Here is a 17,062-nt window from a genome sequence, read left to right as displayed (position 1 = left end):
ATTGTCAGAGTGCTAATTCCTCCCATTTGGCCCATTTTCATGTTACTGTGCTCAGTTCTGGCCTTGCTCCAGGGTACAACTAGTTCTTGGCTTCAAACGATGGCCAAACTATGACATCTATAAAATACACACACACACACACACACACACACACACACACACACACACACACACACACACACACACACACACACACACACACACACACACACACACACACACACACACACCACCCAGCCAAAATAAAATGAGAACAGTAAGTTAAAAGAATGCTTCACCCGAGAATGAAATTTCTGTCATCGTTTAATGACTCTGATTCATCTCTTCCTCCTCTTTTTTGCAGCTGGCCAGTGCTGGAAGTTGGGGACGTTTTTGCAAAAGTTATGCATCACATGGTTTGCTATTCGATGCTTTACTAGCCAAAACTTCAGTACTGCAATCAGATTCACATGAGGGGCTATAACAGGGGCTGCTAAGTGTCAATTTGTCTTAAAGTCTATCTCAAAGAGGTTATACATACGCTTTTTTTTCTTCATGAAATTTCTGAGCTCAAGTTGTTTTTTTAACTATACGTGAAGCTTTTCAGCAACTCTGTCATCTCTGTAATTGTTTTAAACATCTTTATGAGTTTGTGTGTGTGTGTGTGTGTGTGTGTGTGTAAATGTCATAGAAAGCCTCTTTCCTGTTCAATTCCTAGTCTATTTGCAGCAGACTTAATACAATTATTCCCCTGCCGTGACCTATTTAAGCCAAGACTGCTACCAGCCATTAGTGTTGTGAGAATTCACTAAGTTGCTACGTTGAGAGGTTCTGAGAGGTTGTATTTTTCAAGTACACACGTAGGTGGAGGTTCAGAGACCTACTGTTTGTCATCATTTAAACTGTATTTTTTTCTGTTGCTATGGAAACATGCTTCCTTTTTTACCCTTTTATGAAATGGATTTGCTGCACCTCAAAGCATCCTTGTTGTTGGAAACAGGTATGAATTAAGTCTGGTGGTTCAGTACTTGTCCTATGCTTTTATGCAATATTAACTGGTTAATAGCCAGTAACCTAGGGGTAATGAAGATTAATTACCTGTTTAAGGCTGAAATGATAAGCCATAAAAGCTTTCCAGTACTGGAATGTGTCTACTACAGGTCCACAGACACACAATCCTAGGCCTTGATATGATATGACTTATCCTTATGTGTATAGTCATTTCTCTCTTAATGTCTCATTAAATGAAACTAAGTCTGTATAGTATAGTGCCAGTTATCCATGGAAACGCGGATCAGCTCACAATTGCATATTTTAAACTGCTTTAATCATTTGATTGCTGTTGCTATAATTAAACAGAAATCAGGCTCTCAGTTTTACTTTTAATGTATCTTTATTTGGGTTTACAACTTAGTAAGATTGCTCTAATTTCACAGGGTGTCATTCTTGGGACTCTCTGAAATCTTGAATTAATAATGAATTATGCTTCAGGAATTTCCCAGTCCTTTATCTCCTCCCAAAAGGGCAGAAACTGGTCAGCAGATGGTTTCAAATATAGCAACATGAGCAGATTATTGGTGTATTGCAGTCATATTTTGATTTAGGGTTTGCTTTGAATAAAAAAAAGTTATGACTCCTATTGAATAAAATTTAGGATATGTGTTGTTTGTTGTTTGTATGTAGCCACTGTATTTTCTGTATCAAGCAGACTTGAATACCTTTGGCAAAATACAACATGGTGAAATGAAAATACACTATATTGATAAACGTTTTGGGATGCCTGCCTTTACATGCACATGAACTTTAATGACATCCCATTTTTAATCGGTAGGTTTTAATATGGAGTTGGCCCACCCTTTGCAGCTAAAACAGCTTCAACTCTTCTGGGAAGCTTTCCACAATGTTTAAGAGTGTGTTTGTGGAAATTTTTGACCATTCTTAGAAGTGCATTTGTGAGGTCAGGCACTGATGTTGGACAAGAAGATGGTGGCCCGGCTCGCAGTCTCTCTGCTCTAATTCATCCCAAAGGTGTTCTAACAGGTTGAGGACTCTGTGCAGTCATGTACCTCCACACCAAACTCGTTCATCCATGTCTTTATGGACATGGATGGATAAAGACATCCATGTCTTTATTTCACCTTGCTTTGTGCACTGGTGCGAAGTCATGTTAGAACAGGAAGGGGCCATCCCCAAACTGTTTCCATAATGTTGGTAGCATGAAATTGTCCAAAATGTATTGGTATACTGAAGCATTAAGTGTTCCTTTCACTGAAAATAAGGGGCCAAGCCCAACCCCTGAAAACAACCCCACAGCATATTCCCCCCTCCACCAAACTTTTACACTTGGCACAATGCAGTCAGGCAAGTACCGTTCTCCTGACAAAAGCAAAATCCAGACTCGTCCATCAGATTGCCAGACAGAGAAGCGTAATTCGTCACTCCAGAGCTTTTGACTCTGCAGAAAATTGGTGACTTCTGCGCACTGTTTGCCTCAGCATGCGCTGACTCCGCTCTGTGATTTTATGTGGTTACCACTTTGTGGCTGAGGTGCTGTTGTTCTCAATTCCTTCCACTTTGTTATAATACCCCTAACAGTTGACCGAGGAATATTTAGTAGTGAGGAAATTTCGCGAATGCACTTACTGCACAGATGGAAACCTATCACGGTACCACGCTTTAATTCACTGAGCTCCTGAGAGTGACCTATTCTTTCACAAATGTCTGTAGAAGCAGTCTGCATGCCTAGGTGCTTGATTTTATACACCTTTAGCCATGGGAATTATTGGAACACCTGAATTCAATGATTTGGAGGGGTGTCCCAATATTTTTGGCAACATAGGCCCTGTCCCAAATAGCACCCTAAACCCACGGTCTTCCTCCGAGTCCGCACTTTCACGACGTAATGCCACTTTGACTGTCGGGAAGAAGTCCACTGCATAACCTGCACCAGTGTGGGCTCGGCAGAAGTGCGCATCGAGGGCGCATATCGACCTCAAAGGGGGCGCTCGTGAGCACCCTTCTCAGATCTAAAATGACAAATGACACCCTGTGGTCTCGTGGACTTAAGGGACACGCACACGCAGCGGCCATTGTAAGTCCACAAGACCAAAAGTGAACATGAAGTGTGCTATTTGGGACAGGGCCATAGTGTACTTCACTTTGTTTTCTGTAATCCTCTCATCAGATGTGAAACGTTCAACTTTACCCATAGATAATTAAGTTGTGCTGCTGAATTAATTAAAAATCATTAACGTACATGTGTGTGTGTCTTTATCCCTTGTCTTATGGATGATGTTCAATGAAGAACAAAATTCAAATAGTAAACTAAACAATAGCTATGCTTAAGGAATATTGCACAAGAAAAAGTGTTGTTTTCAGGAATATCAGCATGTATTCAACCCATTTAAGCCCACCAGTGTATAGTTGTCATTTTCCTTTTGTAAGTATTTTTCTAGATTTTATCCATGTTTTATGTCTCAATGACATGCTAGCAAACAACCAAATAAAGTATTTCAAGGGGAAGGGGGGAAGCAAGGAGAAGGCAAACCCTCCCAGAGAAAGGTCATTTTCATGTTACTAATAAGTATTTTTTGTTGACATTATATATACATAATCATGAAGGTCTCTAGAATCATCCAAACAAAACAAATCTTACAAGAGATCTATAGGTTTTTGTATACTCAAAAGTCCAAGCGACAACTTTAGTTTTTTAGCGATCGTGAAGTAATTATCAAAATAAGTACCTATGCGATTTCGGACGCAACCCCTGTCACATAAGATCGCAGCAAATCCTGCCCAACATACATATAGTTCCTCGTCCTCCTCGATCTATCTGCCGCCTTTGGCACTGTGAATCATCAGATCCTTTTGTCCACCCTCTCATCACTGGGCATCACAGGAATTCCACTCCACTGGTTTGAGTCCTATCTTACAGGTAGGTCTTTCAAGGTTGCCTGGTATCCAAAGCACATCAACTGACCACTGGGGTTCCTCAGGACTCAATGCTTGGACCTCTCCTCTTCTCCATTTACACTACATCAACGGGACCCATCATACAGGCACATGGCTTCTCATACCATTGCTATGCTGATGACACTCAGCTCTACCTTTCATTTCAACCAGATGATCCCACAGAAGCTGCACGAATCTCAAGCTGTCTGGCGGACATCTCGGCATGGATGAAAGAACATCACCTGCAGCTCAACCTGGCAAAGAGCTTCTCGTCTTCCCTGCCAATCCGACTCTACAACACGATTTCACCATCCAGCTAGGTTCATCCTTGATTATCCCTTCAAGGTCGGTCAGAAATCTTGGAGTATCCTTTGATGACCAGCTGTGGTACCATCACAGAGAGGCATGAAATCCCTTTCCAGAACATTTTCGTTCACTGTTCCTTGCTGGTAGAACGATCTCCCCACCTCCATCTGGGATTAATAATGAATTGATAAATAAAAAATTTATACATTTTATTTCTGTTCGAGAAGTGGTTTCACTCTGATAATATTCCTAGTGTTCTTGGCCTGTGTATTAGCATCTTGTAAACACCACATTTGCGGAACTGTTCTATAAGACTATGAATGTTTGCAAACTTCTAAAGGTGTGCTTTGTGTATGTTAAAACCTCTGGGCCTTATTCCTGAAATGCTTGAAACATGTCTGCATGTACATTTTGCCTTTAATTAAATGGGACAATTTATGAAAGATAATGAATTTCTTAATTTCCACAGAAATGTATTGTTTATGTTTCATAAATAAGACCTGCAAGTCCCAGCATACACTGCAGTTGTGTTACTGAGAGGCATTGAACGTACCCTTGGGGCTGTGTGTAAACACACACATGTCAGAGTATCTAAGCCCAGAGGGGCAATGAGCCTCCCGCTTTCCTGACCTGCCTGTAAAATTTACTGGTTTCACTATCAAATCACATGAGCGAGCAGAAGAAGGAAAACTACAACAGGAAACCGTCCATCTTCTTGGAGATTCCTCGAATAAGAAGATCATTTCATGCTTGAGTCATTTAAAATGCAGGGTTACATTACGTTACATAAGCCCACGACTGATTCCTAATTTCTTAGGGTTCTTCTTCATCTCTACACCCTGAGTTGCTCAGGTTGACAGGTTGCATTTATTAACAACAGGACTAAGAAAGAGTGTGGAGGACGGAGGAGACCGCAGGAGGTGTCATTTTTCATCGCCCGAGGTAACCTCATCGGTCAGAACAGAATCCGACAAGCATGTCAGAGCAATCTCCTCAGTGCCGATATATCCGACTTCCCTTTTACTGCTGCCCTGCTCCGCGTCTCACTGCGCATCAGGTCCCAGAGGGCAAAAAGATGTGGAAACACAACAACAGTCAACAAACACAACCCTAGCTGGCTGATACCCTCCTTACACCTGTCACAAAACCACTCTGCCTCCTGTGATTCTTTATCATGAGCAAAACAAGTTTTAAGAACCCAATCTGATTTCCCAAATAAACGCTCTGAACAATTTTGAAGCTTTTCTCGCCTTTCTGTTCATTTCAAGCAAACAATACACATGAATCCTAAAGGAAAAGTAGGTCACTGGAAGGTTATTTTTAGAGCCTAACACACACTCCTTACAAATGGGCAACTGCAGATGCGGAGTTTCTGTACGAGACATCAGCCGAATATATCAGGCAAACATACACAGAGTCGAGATTTTCAATTTGCCAGCGAGTCGAGTTAGCTATTAATCCGGTTTCAAACTTTAATGCCCTCCTGCGGGGATGAGAGGCCATGTCAGAGCATAGAGCGCGTGCGTGTGCGTGTGAGGGGAGAGCTGCGTGGATTGTCTTTGATGGTCGAGGGACGTGTAGGATTTGTTAAACCCTCAAAGTGGACCCCTGTTTCATCAGCCTCTTGGCTCTTTTCCTGCTGAGGTGTTGTACTTTCACTTTGCTTTAGAAGGATACGCTCTCATGTTTGCTGTCAGGTTCTTAGCTGACTGATTAAGGATGACGCAGGAATGAATCGGGGAGACATACCCTACAATTTGGCTGCCCAAATGCAGTTAGGCCACACTGTCAGAAATATATACAGGCCTACTAGTTGAGAGGATCACTTTGTTATAGTGCGTTACTGCAACCTATCCAGTCATCCAGCACACTGTCTGCAACCCCACGCAGTTACATACTCCAGCGCTCCAAACACATAAGGAGCCCAGACCCAGTAGAGCGGAATGGAAGTGGGCAACCAGGCTGAAAATGTACTGTAATCCTATAGGAATTGTGCGGCCTACAACACAAGCATCTGCCGTTAACCCCTGAGATGCCGAATTAGCCTTAGTCGAAGCATTTGGAGAATTTCCTGGACTGCTGAGCATTTACATTTACATGTGTCTATGTCGACTTCCACATGTTTTGGGGAAATTCATATTTGACTTCAATAAAAGAGAACATTGTTCTTTTCACCATTATTTACACACGGATCACCTCAGACGAAGCAGCGAGCATGGAGAAAACCATGCAAGATCTTGCATGTTGTTCACGAGCTCCACAAAGAGCAGGTGCAGGTATCTTTGTAGTTTGCCACCGCCGCCCATTTACAGAGTTTAACAGCAAGACAAGAGCAGAGGTGTATGGGACCATCTGGACATGGAAAAGAGGGTCAGTACACACAGATACCTCAAGGTAAATACACATCTCACAGCAGATCACTCGTGAAAAAAACTTCCCTCAAAATCCCTCCAAAAACACTGTTGTTAATTACTCTGCGCCTCAATTTGACCAGTTTACAACACCTGATAAGCAAGAGGAATTTTTTGTTTGTTTACTTCAGGCCAAAAGAAGTCAAGTGAAGTGGGGCAGTGCAATAAGGAGGCAGCCTGAGTGAAATGAGGCAGAAATGCACAACCTTAAGACGGATTAGAGCAGATCCGATCAAAGTTTCTGGACTTCTTGAAAAGGGCCAAAATGTCACTCCCTCACCCAGCGGTGACCTCAAAACAGGCCGGGTTACAGCAATGATGTGTTTCAAACAAATCAGATATACCGTCCAACATAGCTTCATTTTCTTGTGGACTTTTGGGACAGAAGCTGCCTGATGTTCAGCACAAGGTGCACAGCCTGATATTAAATCAGTTCATCTGTTGTATATCTGTTGTAGTAGATCAGCATTTGGAGGATGAGATGTTCTTTGTAATTTTTCTGCCTTATCAAAGCTTATTTTCATCATCGGATATTTTTAAGGGCAGGGATTAATCATCATGAGGGATTTTCATTAGGAATGTAAAGATATCGTGGATAGATTTATTTGACCCATGTCCCCCACAGCAGAGTCCATTCCAAACTTCTAATAGTAATCAGACCAGATCATCTCAGCGGAGGCCTGATCCATTCAGGTCAATGAGAGTCAACAGTGTATTAGTAGCAGCACTGTTCCTCTCTCAGAGGCAGCTGGAGCGGAGCGCTCCCTCTCCAGAGTCTGGATGGTGTACGAATCAAACTTGAGAGAACACTGCCACCCTGTGCACAATGCAGGAACGACTCTCAAATCTGCTTCTAATGTGAGTTAGAATTGAGACCATGCAGCTGCAGTTTTCTGACACTACACATATTTTGTCTTTGATGAGTGCTGGCTTACTGGGGTTTTGGCTAGAGGTCAGCGTTTAGACAACAATAAATAATACAAACCTTGAAGTCTGGGTTTTATTCACCACTCATGTTTTCGGTTTCTATCTATGGAAATGCTGAGTGAGGAAAAGTATGTCAGGGTTTTCTGTTCTTTAATGGTATAAATAGTAACAGATGGTTCTTTTAACAGCGTAATGCCTTCTAAGGAGGTTCAGATTTGACATGTAATATTCATATGAATTCCTATCCTCTTTATTAAAAATAATTCAAGAATATAGAAATATTACAGTTAATTTAAAGATTCTACAACACTTTGCAATAAGGTTTGATTAGTTAATGCATTAGGTATCATAAACTATCATTTTACAGAATGTATTAATCTAGGTTAATGCTAATTTCTATATATAGGCTAGTAATACATAGTTGCATAAATTAACATTTTAATGTACTGTATTACGAGTGAATATGACTTCAAGTCACATAATTTTTTAGCACTTTATACAATAGTAAAAAATAACATTGTTAGTGTTGTAAAATTCATCAATTAGGAAATGAATTCCATTTCAGATGTAAAGAAGCTCTACAGAAGATAAGTGTCATTTTTCAGCTTGATTTAGTTCAGTGTTGTTTCAATTCAGTTCAGTATCTGTCTCAAATGTTGCAAATAATGAAACAAGTTCAATAAACACCTCTACAGAAGGCAAAAGTATTAGTGTTGATTCAATTTAGTACAATAACAGTGTCGAAGTTAGTGTCATTATCCAACTTAATTAAATTGATAATATTACTGAATATTAGTAATATAATATAATAATATTATATAGTAATAATATAAGTCTTTTAAACCGCAACCGAGCAAGCGACAATGAACAATATGTGAAATAAATGACATAACCTAAATAAAAATGGTGATTAACTGCTGTCTATTATTTATCAAATGTCACCGGTGATTCACATTTTAAAGATTTGTTGTTCATTTGCAATCATTTGTCACATTCTGTCACAGTGCAGCAGACTAAGTGCCGTCACATCAGCTTGTGCAACATTGTTTACCTTCCTGGACATACTGGCTGACTCTGAGGAGCTGCTTTCAGGAGAGGTAGCTGTCAGCAGTCATTTGGAAGAGGTCTCTCTGGACACTCTGGTCAAATGTTCTGGCTCTCCATGTACAGGGATACTACCACTGTGCACGGTAGCTTGTCTGCCCCATATATGTCTTTCGCTCTAGTGTTGATGTGATAGTGGAATACAGATGGATGAGCATGAAACCATACCCTCCAGACATATCAGGGCAAGAGCAAGGTGCTGAAGAGGCAAGTTACCGTACAGTCAGAACCCTGGGAGCAGCGATGATATGGGTCAGAGTACTAGAATAATTAGCTCTGAGTTAGATGAAATTGTTCTGAAATGTAATCCACATGCAGTTTTGCTCCCTACTCAATTCCATATTGTCTGGGTTTTTTTATTAATAGTCCACATAGGTTTACACAACATTAGCACACTTAATGATTTTAATAATATAATATAATTTTATAATATATTATATTATTAAAATCATTAAGTGTGCCAATGTCGTGTAGGCCTATGTGGCCTATTCACATAATCATGCAATCATAATCACACCGTGTTCGTTCGTTGCCCATTTATATGTTTCCTGTAAAGCACTTTCCTGTAAACACTGCTTTTCAAGGTTACTACTACTTTACTTAAGCAGACTACTTTTCCTAAAAGCAACATATCCTGTGGAGGCAGTTAATGCTGAATCATGTTGGAATGCACTCTCAATTGGGAACCCAGAAGAATGTCAGAAATAAAACAGCACCTCCTAAATCATAAGCATAGGCAGAGCTAGATTTACAGGTAGAGCTGCATCACAGAGAAAAAAATGTGACGTACGGCTAAAGAGGGACTGATTGCTGCATTGCGCATGGTGTTATTGCTGGATGTCATCCAACTGAATGATCAACTGCAAAGTTAATGAGGCCTCATAACCATGTCTTTACACCCCTGCACAACATAAGCAGTTGCAAGGGTCACCCTGCCTCAGAAACCCTGTACAGACACACACGCAAGCTTATAATCTTCATATCAAACAATAAATACAGTCGCACAAATGCAAACAACACACATTCCCACCACACTCATGTATGCCCATGAATACACACCGAATTCCGCTCATTCTTGCTCAGTAAACACAGCTGTGGACTCCCCGGGGCATTTAAGGTTGTACAGCATCTGCTGATCAGGCGCACTGTCCTGAACTTCATTTAAGCTTCACTGGCATTTGGCCCAACAAAGATAAACATGCAGTCGTATAATTGAATTACAGCGTCTCCGCCCGTACAGGGAAGACAGAAGATCGCCACATGCTTAAACTGTGCATTTGAGCAGCAAGTGAACACATGGCTTTTGCAAAGGTTTGCTATTGCCAAAACAGCAGTTGTGTACGGTGAACACAACACAAAACGTGCAGTGTGCAGTGCACACATATAAATGATTCTGCAGTATCTAAAGGGCACATAAAGGGGTCACGTAATCATGTGAAGGTCTTTTTTGACAGGTAAAGAGGCCTATGAGGCTCCCTTGTTTTCTGCTCTGAAACTCTACAGCCTCATTTGTCTATATACAAACAGGTTTGATGTAAATAATGATGCTGCAATGGTATAGGAAAATTAACAACTGTGTTGAGCAGATGGTAAAACATGGTTCAGTGTTTTTGTTAGAGATTATTATTCAGCTGCACTGAGCCTGTTCATTTCAATTAAGTTGAATTTACAATGTCTGACAATTCAGAATGAGATGTCACATTTCCTCAAGTTCCCACTTGCGTGCTGTTTAAGCCGCTGTCATTTACTTGACCAAATAAGCTTCATTTATAATGTTTCTCCATGGTTAATAAAGTTATTTTATTCCTAGCTCCTGGGGAAATTTCATCGCTTTATGGGTCATCAAATCTTATTCGGTTTAACATCACACATATGGAGGATGCGCATTGTGGATACACAAAATACAGATGTTATGTTCCCAAATATCAGGGTTCAAATAACATATGACAAAGCATGGGGTAGATGTGACCCATAAGATCTGTGTTATAGGAACACAACAAGAATGATACAAGATGCTGTTTGATGTAGACGTTTGAAGAATGTGCCTTCCTAGAAAGCCATCTGCCTCAGAAGACTCGGGTTCTATTATATTAGAGTAAGAAGATAATTATTGACTCAAAATTTAGTTTGCAAGCTAATAAGAGTTTGTGACAAAGCAATTTGGACTTGAGCTGAATGCAAAAGCTGCTCTGTGGTGGCTGCTGAGTGTATTTACTTATGATCCATTTTAAAATAGAATCTTATTGTATCATGCGGGGGAGTAAAAAAAAAAAACATTACAAAGTGTCTCTCTCACATGCACACAGTTAATATGCTTTTGAAAGGGAATTGTAACTGCACAGATTTCATTTTCTTTTTTCCTTTTTTTTTCTTCAAATTCCCATCATGCAAGTTGAATAGCTTTCTCTAACAGGCCAGTTAAAGAGCGGCGTGTGGCCTGGAAGCGTGTCACGTCAAAAGCGATTAGCAGGAATGGAAAATGACACCTGAATGGTGAAGCCTTTTGATGCATTATGGGAGACTCTAATGCTCAAGAAAGCAAACCCCAAACATCCCACTCAAATAATTGTTTTACTGAATATCGGCTTCGATTGGCTTCTTGAATTGGTATTTTTGGAAGGACACGTCTAAGGTGGAACATAAGCGTAAAACAAGAGTAAACTGCACAATGAATCTGAGGCCAGTGTGTGTGAAAAGCATGCGGGACAAATTGTAGCTACCCATGCACCTCTCTGCCAGAAGATTAAGCATAAGTGTGAAATCCTAAATGCTGTCGAGAAAAATACAGTTGCCAGTTATGTCTTATTGTGTATCTGGAGAAATGTGGGTGGTTTGGGCTAGGTGAATTATTGATGTCAAAGATGGGAAAGAAAAAGCCAGTGTTCCCACAGTCTGATTGGTTATTCAAGGTGTCCAGATTTAGATATTGAGATGAAGAGATTTATGAACTAATTGGTTCTACATAAAAATCCTGTTACTTATGGTTGAAATGAATGCTTTAGCCTACTTACTGAATAAGACAGTTGCTGTGGTCGAAGGGAGGTTCCGTTTTCTGCTCAACGCCCATTTCTTCAGATCATCACGAAATATCACGGAAGCAGGAAATAGTTTCTGGTGCACCTGACGCAGAGTCAAACCGTCAAGTAAAAACAGCAGCTTGAGTTCATTCTTGCAGTCATCGGTAAGGTACAACATTTCTTGCCCGCATTTTATAATAATCTATAGTAACTTAAGCAGTGTCATACTTCGATAAATATTTTGTTGTTACAGAACAGAGATGGAAATTATAAGAATTAGGCTAACTTGCTGGTTTCGATTGCGAACCATAACTATTATTTTAATACTGAGGGCGGGGAAAAGCAGCTGTTGCCAAATGATGAGATCATTTCAACAGAATTAACAACAGAACAGAAGTAAAAGTAATATAGTTCTTGTTCTTGCAAAAGATTTGTGTACCTAGACGTTTAATGAGTTTTTAACAGCATGACAACATCACACATTTATTGGTTTATTTATATTTCAGATATGACGAAATTGATTCCGTAAGTGAGTCGCACCTCGCCAACTGATTCATAAGTGAATTGATTTATTTTAAAGAATCGGCTCATAAGAGTTTGAATATCTGACTACACTGTTGCTTATTCACTAAAAAGAACAGACAAAAATATTAATGGGAATCGAACTCTAGTCGAACTGCATGTTCCATGATGCTGAATGCAGATGCTTTTTTCGGTTACGAAAAGTTGAGCTTCTTAAACTTATAAATTCTTATTTATTTATCGTTTATGCTTTATGGATGTTTTTAATGACAGCTTAATTTTAATGATAAAACGAACTACTCTTTTTAGGTCACTATGTCAGAAAAAGACGAGGAGACATTTAAGTCTGTGGACTTGGAGCAGCAAACCCAAAAATCTCCGGAACCAGACATCCATCCTCAACAATCTCCTACATTGAAGTCTGTGGACTTGGAGCTGCAAACTCCAAAGTCTCCAGAACCAGACATCCATCCTCAACAATCTCCTACATTCAAGTCTGTGGACTTGGAGCAGCAAACTCCAAAGTCTCCAGAACCAGACATCCATCCTCAACAATCTCCTACATTGAAGTCTGTGGACTTGGAGCTGCAAACTCCAAAGTCTCCAGAACCAGACATCCATCCTCAACAATCTCCTACATTCAAGTCTGTGGACTTGGAGCAGCAAACTCCAAAGTCTCCAGAACCAGACATCCATCCTCAACAATCTCCTACATTCAAGTCTGTGGACTTGGAGCAGCAAACTCAAAAGTCTCCAGAACCAAACATTCATCCTCCACAATCTCAAAGTGAAACAGATAAACCTACACCTGCAGAGGCCAAGGCAGAAACCACTCCCTCTCCACGCTCCTCAGCGCTCAAAGCTAAATGGAAATCATCTGCAGAACAGTTTAAAATCAAGAAATTTTTTGTCCTCAGGGTAACGTATATACTTTTTTAAAGTCTCAATGACCTCTCTGTTTTCTGGTTTGACTGCAAATTGATGTTCTACTGTTTTTGTAGTCATTCTGACACATAATCTACACTTCTTTTGAATGTTGAGTGGTGTGGTGAAAACAAACCACGGTTGCTCTGCAGTACAATAGAGTGCTGCTGGCAACACCTTTTATAAATACGAATATCCTCAATCACCTATTCAGCAAACAATGATAGTCCTAATACTCATCACTCGTCCAGCACTGACTATTGTCTGCAGTATACAGAGTAAAATATATTCCTCAGTTGTCTTCCTGTTTTCTGTTTCCTCAGTCTACCTGAGGACATTTGATTAGCAAATATGTTGGCCAGCTCAAAGACCAGACTTTGTTTTGTGAAAGTGGAACTTTTCAGTGTGCATCTGGCATACATTAATTAATTTTCATTGAAAAGCACATCCAGGTTTACTTTTTTTAATTAATTTTTTTATCCATTATAATTCATTTGGACACAATGTGCACAAGAACATTATGAAATGCTAATATTTGGTCAGTGTATGTGAAAATCGGAAGAAAGGGGTGTGACATTCTCCACTTCTGCAATGATTAACCACAAAAATATTGAACAATTATATGGCTTCAACATCACATACATTGTTTATGTCAATAGAGTTTAACAAAAAAATCCAACTGTCTTGTTTAAGGAAATCAGAACAAGTTTAGTTTGCGGTCTTGTTTAAGGAACTCTTTAAGGAATATTAATTAGCGTACTCTTTAGAGGTACCACCGGCCTCTAATGTACAGATGCCACTGGTTGTAATATGACTCGATGAAGTTGAATTATTGTGCTTTGTCACATTTTAGCCTGGAACATTGGACCAAGCCATTGAAGATGTTAAATCTCTGGTGGATCCCACAGAAGATGGTGCTGTCCACAGTGTTTGGCTCATGGCTGAGTAAGTGTTTTTTTCTTTCTCTAAAAGAAAACACCCTAGTTTAAGAGCACTTTTGGAGTAACCATATATTGACTGTTCTGCTAATGTGCAACATTCACGTGGAATAAGAGAATCTCATTTAGTTCTTCCATCACATGGCGCTCACTTCATTTTGCAATCCATTATCTCACTCTGTGTTCTGTAAATAAGTAAAATGTACAGGAAATAAAGTGAAATAAACAGGCAGCAGAATGGGGCTGCTAAAATACATTTTGATAAATGTGTTGGCAGATGTCAACTTCTATCTGTCTGTGAGCACGCTTTCAGGAAACCTTGCTCGGTGATAATTAATAATATATATTATATTTCCAATGCTCCGGACTGGTAACCAGAATTGCGGACTCACAAATGCTTATTTCCAGCATTGAGTTTAGGCCTGAAACAAAAGATAAAGTTCATGGAATTCATTATTTTTGACTGCTATTAATTTCTTATGGAAGACATTGTAGGAAATACCTTTAGCTGTACCATGCGTTTTTGTGCTGTCAAAACAAAGACACTTGAAAGGCATAATAGGTTAGTAGCGTTAAAATTAGCTTAAAATAGTCTTGTATTCCACGTGTTCATTATCAAAGACATTAAATGCATTATCTTGCTCTGTGCATGCCCTCACATTATGTGCATAATTTAAAATAAATGTAAAATAAGCTCTTTACAGTATCATGTAAAAGTTTGAATTACTGCATTACTAAAATCGTCACTGTTACCGTTACTTCCTCATGTAGTAATAACATTTCATTGCATATTTAATTAAAAAAAGATACAAAATCATTATTTGAGGCTTAATCACAGAGCTTCGTATGTGAATGGCCGTTAGTGATAAAGGAAGACTGTAGAGTTTAACAAGTCTTGTGATGTCAAGGACAACTATGCTTACAGTATTATATCTGAAGTCCCTGGAGCACCGCTGAGAGCCAGAGGTGTCTATGTGGTGTGTAAATGTTTGTGGTCTTTCACACCTACTGTACGTCCCACATACTGAAATTATTCTTAGCCTAGTTAGAAATACCTAAATAAGACACCAGGGTGTATAAAGGCCCTGTATTTTAGTAAGATTCTCATGTTCTGTTACTGTCACTGTCGAGATCTGATGTTGTGAGTAAGAGAAACATGCACATAGAAGTATACACATCTGGATACAAGTCCTGTGTTTTTACCTTGTCATCATTGAGTAATTTTCACAGTTCCTTGCAAGAGAGAAAGTTTTTAGAAATAGAGAACATGCACCGCCTGTCTCTGTCTCATGGGTAGGAGCCCTCCATATATGCACTTTTCACTGGCCAATTGGGGCGAAAGCACTGACAAAAGAAATGTGCTTTGGTGTTTTGGCAACACATTTTTTTTTACTTCATATAAAAAGTAGTTTTATGTATCAGTTATGCATTTTTCAAGCACATATCTTTGTTTTGACATAACATCTGGGATCTAAAAATGTGGGCATGCATATTTTAAGAAGTTTGCCAAAGGCAATTGCAGAAATGTTGAAGCTTTTAGAATATCTAGGCCTACATAATTGACACCCACAAGCTTATAGAAATTTTTGTATGGAGGAATTTAAAATAAAATAGTTAGGTCACTTTTTCTTACTGAATAGGCTGTAGATGACTGACAATAAAAAAAAAATGTTGGCATCTATTTTAAACAGTATAACTGGGTCTATATATGAAAACACAAAAAGCTGTCTTGACACTTTAGGCAAGGGGTGCTTCACAAGGGGATCATCATACTCGACATGAAAAAGCTGGAATAAAACAATAATGTGACTAGATTCATACATCTACATGTGCTAAACTAATCTGTCAAACTCTAAATTAACATATGTCCAAAAACTTGTTTTAGAATCCTTCTCTGCTTGATCAGAGCTGTAGAAGAATTGTGAGTGACAGATTTATGAGAATGTAGGCCAGTGCTGGTGTAGTTACATTGATGTACTGTATGCAACACAGCAGAGGTCTGCAGTCGGGCCCAGTAGGGGACCCATGCTAACATGTTCCAAAGAATTAAACTCATGTTAATTAAAAATGCTGTAATCTATTAGCCTCTGTGAAGTTCCTGTCAGACTATCACAAACATACCATTGAGACATATTTCGGTGTGAAGCAGAAGAGCAGTAGCACATCATCTCAGTGTTGTCAAAGTAGTCAAAAGCAACAGTAGCAGAAAAGCATTCTTCCGTGAAAAACTAACACCTGCTTATGAAGTTGAGTATGGCGCTTGAACAATTAATTCAACTACCAGATGATATTTCAGAGCACTTTAAAAAAATACTCTAACACCCAAGTAATTAAAAATGCACAATATACACTATATTGCCACAAGTATTGGGACACCCCTCCAAATCATTGAATTCAGGTGTTCCAATCACTTCCATGGCCAAAATGTATAAAATCAAGTATCTAGTCATGCAGACTGCTTCTACAAACATTTGTGAAAGAATGGGTCGCTCTCAGGAGCTCAGTGAATTCGAGCGTGGTGTCGTGATTAAGTCCATTCGTGAAATTTCCTCAAGCCTTATATCACCAAGTGCAATGTAAAGCGTAGGATGCAGTGGTGTAAAGGACACCGCCACTGGACTCTAGAGTAGTGACGAATCACACTTCACTTCTGGTAGAATGGTACTTGCCTGACTCCATTGTGGCAAGTGTAAAGTTTGGTGGAGGGGGGGATTATGGTGTGGGGGTTGTTTTTCAGGGGGGTTGGGCTTGGCCCCTTAATTCCAGTGAAAGGAACACTTAATGCTTCAGTATACCAAGACATTTTGGACAATTGCATGCTCCCAACTTTGTGGGAACAGTTTGGGGATGGCCCCTTCCTGTTCCAACATGACTATGGACCTTGCTTTGTGCACTGGTGCCCAAAGACATGCATGAGCAGTTTGTGTGTAGAGGAACTTGACTGGCCTGCACAGAGTCCTGACCTCAACCAATAAAATCACTT

At 39.7% G+C, this 17,062-nt stretch overlaps 1 protein-coding gene across 1 annotated transcript in view; it reads left to right on the top strand.

Annotated features, from left to right (window-relative positions):
• Window positions 1–11,751: 11,751 nt before the first annotated feature.
• tprg1 (tumor protein p63 regulated 1) overlaps window positions 11,752–17,062 on the top strand; it is a 29,289-nt gene continuing 23,978 nt past the window's right edge. The window contains exons 1-3 of the mRNA XM_079841467.1: window positions 11,752–11,859; window positions 12,527–13,135; window positions 13,995–14,086. Coding sequence (XP_079697593.1) covers window positions 12,533–13,135; window positions 13,995–14,086 — 695 coding nt within the window. The 5' untranslated portion in view covers window positions 11,752–11,859; window positions 12,527–12,532. The remainder of the gene's footprint in view (window positions 11,860–12,526; window positions 13,136–13,994; window positions 14,087–17,062) is intronic.

Source organism: Gobio gobio (assembly GCF_949357685.1).
Source record: "Gobio gobio genome assembly, chromosome: 17".
Taxonomy (NCBI): Eukaryota; Metazoa; Chordata; class Actinopteri; order Cypriniformes; family Gobionidae; genus Gobio; species Gobio gobio.
This window is presented reverse-complemented; position numbering and strand designations above follow the sequence as displayed.